General features: G+C 34.8%; 1 protein-coding gene and 1 non-coding gene across 2 annotated transcripts; both read right to left on the reverse strand.

Annotated features, from left to right (window-relative positions):
• Positions 1-357: 357 nt before the first annotated feature.
• Positions 358-4910, reverse strand: nrm (nurim). The gene is made up of 4 exons (XM_067411832.1): positions 4726-4910; positions 4051-4244; positions 2743-2919; positions 358-2468 (listed from the first exon to the last, which is right to left on the reverse strand). The coding sequence occupies exons 1-4, from the start codon at positions 4874-4876 to the stop codon at positions 2160-2162; spliced, it is 831 nt and encodes a 276-aa protein (XP_067267933.1). The 5' UTR covers positions 4877-4910; the 3' UTR covers positions 358-2159.
• trnak-cuu (transfer RNA lysine (anticodon CUU)) lies at positions 4283-4355 on the reverse strand. Its single transcript has one exon. It is a non-coding gene; the product is annotated as a tRNA-Lys (tRNA).
• Positions 4911-8905: the final 3995 nt, after the last annotated feature.

Raw genomic sequence — 8905 nt, forward strand, 5'->3', positions numbered from 1 at the left:
ACCATATTGCCCGAGAAAAGACGTTTAGCTGTCTGCTGCCCTCCATCTCCTCCTCTGTGTCCCTCCCGAGCAGCGGATCCGTTAACGGGAGAGTTCCGCGAGGTGACGGAGGCACGGGAGTAACGTCAACATCAGATCAGAAACTCTTGATTAATTGACCTCTTAATTATAATAATCACACTGTTTTTGCTAAAGTTTGCCATGCATGTGAATAAACGTAGCCTGCTGTCCACATCATTTTTCCTGTCAGCTTTTTACTATTGTACTTTTGTTATATATGCACATGCACCATGGTATCCCACCTAAATACACATTACTTTATTTGTATGCATAAAAACTACCTGATTCCAGAAAAAAATACATTTAATTCCAAATTTAATTACAAGACAAAAACATAATTTGTTGCAACATTTTCTGTATTCAGAATGATCTGATTCTAACGGAGGCAGATGCGGTGTGATACAGCACACACATGTAATCAAGTTAATAAACAAAATTAAGCTCTAATAACAGTGCATTTATTTTCATGTCATTTTACAAATATAATTTCATGTTTATAAAATACATTCTGCACCGACTAACTCTGAGGTCATTATGTAAACTCGCTTCAAGCATCAAACTTTTTATAAAGCAAAACAAAAGGCACGTTTTCCAGTAGTTATGACACTTAATGGTGAAAAACACAGGAGGTCAGTATGCAATGCAGTTTTTATCCCAACACCTGCAGACGGCTGTCAAATATAAAAGCATTATATAAAAACAAGCAATAGATACAAAACAAAAGCAGAAATATTTTACTACTGCCAAAAACAAAACCATCCGATTACATTACCGATAGCTGCACATTGGCTTTTGGTGGTAAAGTGTGTGTTTTGTGTCCCTCTTAATGTGTCACAACAGGGCCAAGTAGAGCAATTTAATCTGATGACCTCTGACCTGTGCTCCTCCTCTGAAGCCAAAATACATTAGCTCCTTTTCAGCCGACTAAAAATAGAGAGAATTTGATTTGTTTGTAAAAGCTATTTCGATTAAATTGTAAGGTAAACGGTGTAAATGTGCAGAAAAAAATTAACATGAAGCATGAGGACTTCAAATACTGCAATATTGGAACTGCATACTGAAAAATGCACAATAGCATTAATTATTTCTGAGATAATAACGCTGTATTCAACATGCATATTGTAATGTAGCATAATGCAGTTTGAAATGTGCATTGATGCATGCACAATGTTTCTCATACTCATATAAAAAGATATTTGGGCATTGTATATTGTGCATTATGCAGTATGCTAGTATTCCAAACATATCTTTGATTGTAATGCTGCCTTCAAGTCACATGACGACCACCAGAAGTCATAATTTAAGTGTCAGGGACAATTTAAAGAATCAAGGTGAAAAAAGACGTTTTAATTGTTAAAGTACCAATTTTAGTTTGTGAAGAACTGTTGAAGAAGAATAACAATAAGGCTTTAGTTGGTTTATAAGGCAAAAAACTACATTTCCCATAATTCCCTGTAGCACGTAAGAATGATCAAATACACAGATTAGCATCACTAAACGTGCATTATTTGTTATTCATTCTGTTGCATTAGCAATAAAATCTTGTCTTTTTGTAGGAAAAGACAAACTGAACAATAGAAAAAGGATTTTATGACTTCTAAACTCCAATATGGCTTTCCAAAGGGCTTGAAGGCAGCACTGCACTCTTAAACCCAAAGTATACTGCGTGGTTTTACACGTACACTAGCGTATGAGTACAGTTGAACGCGTAACCTTACAGATTATAACTTCATTAGATAGTGTGCATGAATGTGTGCTTTAGAAAGTTTCATCTCTGTCTAGTGCCTGTGCTAATTTTCTCCAGAAGTTATGAGAGATAAAAATGTCTTTATATTCTTTTAAACTAAAGATTTCATAACCTCCTCACAAGCACTTGTCATCTGTTGTTGTTTCAGTGTCTAGTATTTAGTTGCTCCATCTCTTTAGTTTTGTTTTCTGCTGTAAAACGGCCCGGGACAGTGTTGCCACCTGGTGGAACAATTGATTAGTGCAAATCAAATTCAATGTGCATGTGCAAGCTGTGCGTACAAAAAAATCATGCGGCACGTGTACGTGTGAAAACCGGAGTATACTTTGGGCTTTATTGACATGCTCGTCATTCAGTCTTGCTTATGCGTGTTGTTGTTGCTCTGATCGCTGTCCTCTAGTGGTGCGGAGAAGAGCTGCAGTTTGTTCCGGAGCTGCCGGCGCAGGTAAGCGCAGTCCTGACCGTCCAGCGAGTGAGCGAGGATCAGGTACACGGACAGGAACGCGGCCAGCAGGAGCCGGTCCAGCGGGAAGGTGGGAAGAAGCCAGAGCACCGTGAGCAGCTCCACACAGACCGGATGCCTGAGGTGAGCGTAAAGCCGCTGCGCACGCTCAGACTTCAGCAGGAGAGGGTCGCCCAGACCCAGACACTCATAATACACCTGACCAATATACAACATGAATAAAAAAAGTGCAGTGTGAAATAATTAAATATACGATGTGTAATGACTTCAGTCAGATGTGGTGTAGATGTCATATATGCCACATGTCTAAACTATCAATCAGAGACAGAAGGACTGGAGGAGAATATGTGCAACAGCAACATTTTGATCATTTGCAGGCCTTAGAAATTCCTGTATCACATATGATACAGTAAAAATATCTAAAAATAGAGCTTTTTGTTGTTATAAATTCAGTTTGTAGATGCAAATGTACCTGTTTGATGCCTAACAGTTCTGGATAGTCAAAGATGAGCAGGATACTGCAGATTATGGCCCAGCACAGGAAGTGTAAGATGAAACAGATGAGCGGGAACCAGATATCCCAGGGTGCTTTGTGCACTGACCACAGACAGGGGGCGCTGGTGATCGGGTGCCAATAGTGCATCAATATCTACAAACAGAACAAGATCACAGTTAGAGCAGCAGGAGATATTATGTTCTGTCACATTTCACTTATATAGGTTGTGCTATTAAAAAAAATTGTTATTTAATTTTTTTTTTTTTTTTAAAAAACAGTTTAATTACTAAGGTATTTAATTATAAAGACTATTCAGACATTACAGGGTTAATATGTTAGAATGGGCTTCACATCTGGTTCTGGTGACCACCAGGGGTCGCAAGGGAGTGCTGGGGGTCAGGAGAAAAGTTTAAAGAAAAACTTTAATGAAAGATGAAATAAAAAATAATAATTTATTTTTAGATTAAACTAAAAAGACAAATATGATTCAAATAAATATAAAAATTAATTTAAATAAATAAATAATTAAATTAATAATAAAATAATATTGATTTAATTTGAAGTAAATAAATGTATTTTCCAAATTATTGTCGATTAAAATATTTTTTTAATTTGATTTAATTAAACATCTAACTGTACAAATAAGATTAAACTAACATACTAGATATTATTTTAAAATGATTAAAATAAACAATTCAATATACATATTTAATAAATAAAAAAAATAATAAATAGAATTTGATTAAAATAATATATTTTATTCAAATAAAAATAAGTAATTAAATTAAACATATTTAGATTAATATGATTAAAATACAAAATTAAAATAAATAAAAATTAATTTAAATTAATTACATTTGATTTAAACAACACATCTAACTGTAAAGTATTATAGTGAGTAAAAATGTAACGTAATAGAAGCGAAATATTTTCCAAAAAATATTTGACATATTTATAATAATAATTTTTCACAGTATTAATGGGATTTTTATATGTGAATATAATTGTCTTTTAAATTTCATAATGAGGGTCCCTTGCACAAAGATGATCATATTTGGATGTTTGTGGCATCCAAAAGATAAAAAAAATGCTAAATAAAAACATTAAAATAAGCCTAATTTATTTGAGATTATAGCTGTACAGCACTTGCAGAATTAAATATACAACATAACAAGGTAACGTGACAATGATGTAGCATACTAATGTGTGAAAAGTTTACTGTTTCACGTAGTGAAAAGCATGCAGTATGCAATGTTTACAGTGCATTAACATTATTAGAGGTACCTGCAGCGCTGCGGCAGTGGTGAAGCAGTACATGGCTCTGCTCAAAACCCCAAACACATTCTGACACACTCTCTTAACTGGAGCCCAGGCCAATAGACTGTGCTGGAGACTGAAGAGGACCAGAAGGAAAACATCCACAGCTACAGCCTTCAGAACAACACCGTCCTGTAGAGCCACAGACCAGGGCACAGAGTCTGAGGAAAAACAGACAGAAAACAAGATAAAAACTTTGCGCCCAACGTGGGGCTCGAACCCACGACCCTGAGATTAAGAGTCTCATGCTCTACCGACTGAGCTAGCCGGGCTGTACGCAACTGACGCACACATTCCTTAATGACGACATGACGCACACGTGTACGTTCCTTATGCTCCGTCTTCATTTATATGCACATCTAATTATAGGATAGTTTCACAAAATATTTAACTGCATATAAATTGATATTAATACAATAAATATTTTTTTTTTCATTTTAAACGTCAGATCAAACTAGAAACTAAGTTACTGAGAAACTAATAACTCGGACTGAACATTACAATGTGAATTTATGTGCACTCGTAATAATCTGTGCATTAATTATTAATATATGTGTGTGCACGTGGGTTTAGAAACATAATATTAGCATTTATGTGCATTTGAAAGTAAAATTTGAAAGTTTTTGACGCGCGCTCCCTTACCTCGACACGGAGGCGCGGCCCCGCTCAGGTTATGATAGATGGCACGAAACGACACAAAGCGAACAAAGTCTGCACCGGTCACAAACACGAAGAAGAAAGTGATTAAAGCTGAAACACAGAGAAAACAGTCGCGAAAAGTCACCGACGCCATGATAATATTTATATTTCCAACGGACAACACGATACTTCCGGGCGGGGCGGGGCAGGAACGCGGAATCGCGGATGACCACAAGATGGCGCAAATGCTTCGTGGTTTTCAATCTTGTGCTATAAATATATAAGAACAAATATTTCATTTAATTCACTTAATAATTAATTAGACGACGCATCATTGATTTTACTTTTCGTGTTTGAATAGGTTTAGCATGATCAGGTTTTCTGCCAGAAAATGCACAAAAATCAAATAATTTCTGTTTCACTGCTGTTTATTTGATCAGATCTCTCAACAACACATTTAACACCTGTTGACATTTTTATTAAATCAAGCTTTATGTGCCATGGAAGAGATTTACATTTAAATTTTTCTTGAAAACAGCTTATATGTGCTCCTCTATATAAATATATAATGTCTAAAGATATAAAGATTTACTGTAAATAATATTAAAGCATCTATTTGCTTGATTTGGCTGTAAATAAGGACATTGACACATGCTTTTCTTATTGATAGCTACATATAAAAACATGCATACTTAAACTCTAAGCTTGAATATCGTTTACTGAATTAATGAATATTACATTAAAGCAATAGCATTGCTAAATATTAAACACAAATGATTATGATTGTTTAAACTTTTGATAATGAAAGTTTAAATTTTCCACAACTAATGTAAAAGTGAAAACTAGCCAGCAGATTAAGACCCCTGAACAACATTTTTCTATTTGAATCAGTGGTAGCCTACAGAAAATGAAGATTGTAAAATAAAGCAGACATTAATGCCATTTAGCAGACTTTTGATCAATCAGAGCTGTATATTTCCCTGCAGTCCAGCCTTTCCGATTCCTCCTGCGATGACTGTATGTAGTCAGAAAAAACACAAACACAGCCAGTCCAACACCACCGAACATCAACACACGCTCCGTCACCGTCACTCCATCTGCAGAGACAGGAGAGTTACTCAGATTCATACAACCAGTGTTAACACGTACTGGATCTCCAGCTGTAAACATGAAAACTGAATAACAACATGATACCTGGAATGGCTTCTTTTGTGAAGTCAACTTCTGATACAAAAAAACCCCTGTAAATATATGATCAGATTTAGTTGTTATAGTTCCACAGATCCTCAAAATATGTGAGAGTGTCTTAAGATGAGCTTATGTTGCCATTTATTAAATAAAAGTGGTGCATAATGTATTTCTAGGTGTCTGGAATGAGAAGAAATCAATATGAGAAATGTCAAGCAAGTTGAGCCATATGGTGTAAAAACTAAACAAAATAATGATGAGCAATAATATAACAATTATTAAAAGCATCTGCTTTATTTGATTCCACAATCATTGTTTTGGATACAAAATGACCTGTTTATAAGTCAAATTATTTTGGCAAATCACCAACATGTTATTAAGTACACTGCGAGTTTGGACACATGCAATTATTGTTAATTGTTTATACTGTATGTTTCACATTTTAGAATAATAGTGCATAATGCTGAAATAATACCAGTGGAAGTCTGGAAATGATGATTCTACTGAAACATCGCTTATATTTGAGCTTCTCTGATTAGATTCCAGCTCTGCTCATCCATCAACCCACTTCATGAGGTTCATCATGGGCTGCTTTATAACACAACTGAAGGAGGAATATGTAGTTTCCACTACTAAAAATACAATTTTACAATTTTATAATTTATATTTCTCTACAAAGCATTTAAGCAGCCTTTAGCATTGTTTAGCAAAATCAGTGTGTTCAAAATTTAAATTTTATCTGTAAGAATTGCATATAAAATATTTAGCATATAAGAGCACTTTCTCCTCAAATGTTTTGCTCTCACATACAGACTGCTAAACTGTAAAATAGCCCATTCTCCCCTTCAATAACAAGTTTGTGAAGACATGATGTGAAAAACAGGAATGTGTTACCCTCAATCTCCAGTCTGATGGGTTTGTCGAAGTGCATCTCTGGAGTGTCAGATTTTGTTCCACAGAAATAAAGACCAGAATCTGACTCTGATACTCCTGAAATATTTAGAGAGACTGTGGTGATCCAACTGTCTGCTGTAATGTTCAGACGATTGCTGTTTTGATTGTATTTGATCAGGAATTTTCTTCCAGTTTTGTCCTTCTCTGCAGAAATCAGTAGAACAAGCTCTTCAGATCTGAGATGATACCAGGCCACTTCATATCTGTCTCTCATGCTGCAGTTCAGAGTGATGTCTTCTCCAATCTGAGCTCTGAACAGATCAGAAGATCCTCGTACTGACAAATTTGGAGAGACATTGATAAACACAGATCCAGACTATAGCTATTTGAGGTTGATGTCATGAATGTTTGAAATAGAATATATTTACCACTGTATGTGATTTGCATAATCCAATAAGAAAATACACTGAAGCAAATGCATCTCTCCATTTTGTCTGCATTTGAAACGATGCTGATCAAACTACAGGTTTCAGCTCAATGCAGAGACTAAAACCACAAAGTGTTTCCACTTCCGTCCCAGATTAAATATTAAGCATTAAATAAAAGCCTCTTATCAGATAAAGCATTACATCAACAAATAAAAAACCTCTATGTGCTGTACTGAAAATCCTTATGATGACCAAATGCATTTTTTAAATTTCATTTCAATTAAATTTTCATGTGGTCTTTATCTTGCATGCATAGATTTGTGAGTCCATACATGATAATTGAATGAACAACTTCTGTGACATGAGGTTAATTAATCATTTTGACCATATTACATTAAGAAGTTATTTACAAATCAAGTGTCTTCCTGGTTAATGAGTGAAAAAGGTGTTGACAACACATGTAATGTTTAAGTGGTTGCCAAACTGTTTGATAATTACATGTTTTTAAAATGTATTTCAATGCTTGGCCAATAGGCTTGTGTTTTTCTGCTGTTTTTTAAAACTGAATGAAGAAGAGATTTTAACATACATTTTAGTCTGGGAGCCTTGTCTGTGAAACCGAGGGCAAACCTGAAACCATCACACCAAAGTGATGTATATATATATATATATATATATATACTTATATTTGAGGTTTAGCTTTGGTAATAACCAGGTTTCCTGCCAGAACATGCACAGACACATCATGTCTTTAGTTTTACTGCTGTTTATTAGATCAGAACTCTCAACAACACGTTTAAAATTAAAGACATTTTTATTTAATCAAGCTTTATGTGCCATATATCACATTTATATTTTCTTTTAAACTCAGCTTATGCGCATATTACTTCACCTCTAAATAAATATATAATGTGTAAAGACAAGTCCTGCTGGTCTAATAATATTCAAGCATATGTTTGCTGCTCATTTTGAGCTCATACATGTAAAAACTGCATTTGCATAAAACATATATATTGAATTAATAAATGTTGCATTAAAGACAGTGACAACAAATACTTTGATATTTAACTAAATATTATCGACAAGCACAAATGAACGGCACAAACCTGAATAATTGCCCCAACCATTAATGAATGTTTAAGTTTCTCTGGTGCTGAAAAAGGCGACATTTGCCAAAACATCTCAGTTTCTGAGATGACAAGGTGTCTAAGCCACATTTTTTTTTTCTTTAAACAGTAATAACTTACAGCAATACTTATTTAATTGGCAGCATGAAGTTCAGGGATTTACTGAGATAACTTTACTGTAAAATAAAGCCCACAAATGTGTCATTTAGCTGATTTTTTTTATTAATCAGAGATGCTCGTCAGAATTTCTGCAAGCCGCGATGATGATGATTACACCTGAAATGAGAATTGTCATGAAAAACACGACGGCAGCCAGTCCAACACTAGCCAACATCAATAACCTCGGCGCCTCATCTACAGGGAGACAGAGTTATTAATATTTGTACAACCAGATAGTATCAACTGCATTATTGCTAGATCTTCACAGCAGAGCAGTTACAACATGAACAATGAATTAAAGAACCAAGATAACAACCAGCATGTTACCTGTGTTATCAGCTTCTTCTTTTGGCTGTTCTTTTATAGAAAGACCTGTAAATATATGTC

Source organism: Chanodichthys erythropterus, chromosome 15 (assembly GCF_024489055.1).
Source record: "Chanodichthys erythropterus isolate Z2021 chromosome 15, ASM2448905v1, whole genome shotgun sequence".
Lineage (NCBI taxonomy): Eukaryota > Metazoa > Chordata > Actinopteri > Cypriniformes > Xenocyprididae > Chanodichthys > Chanodichthys erythropterus.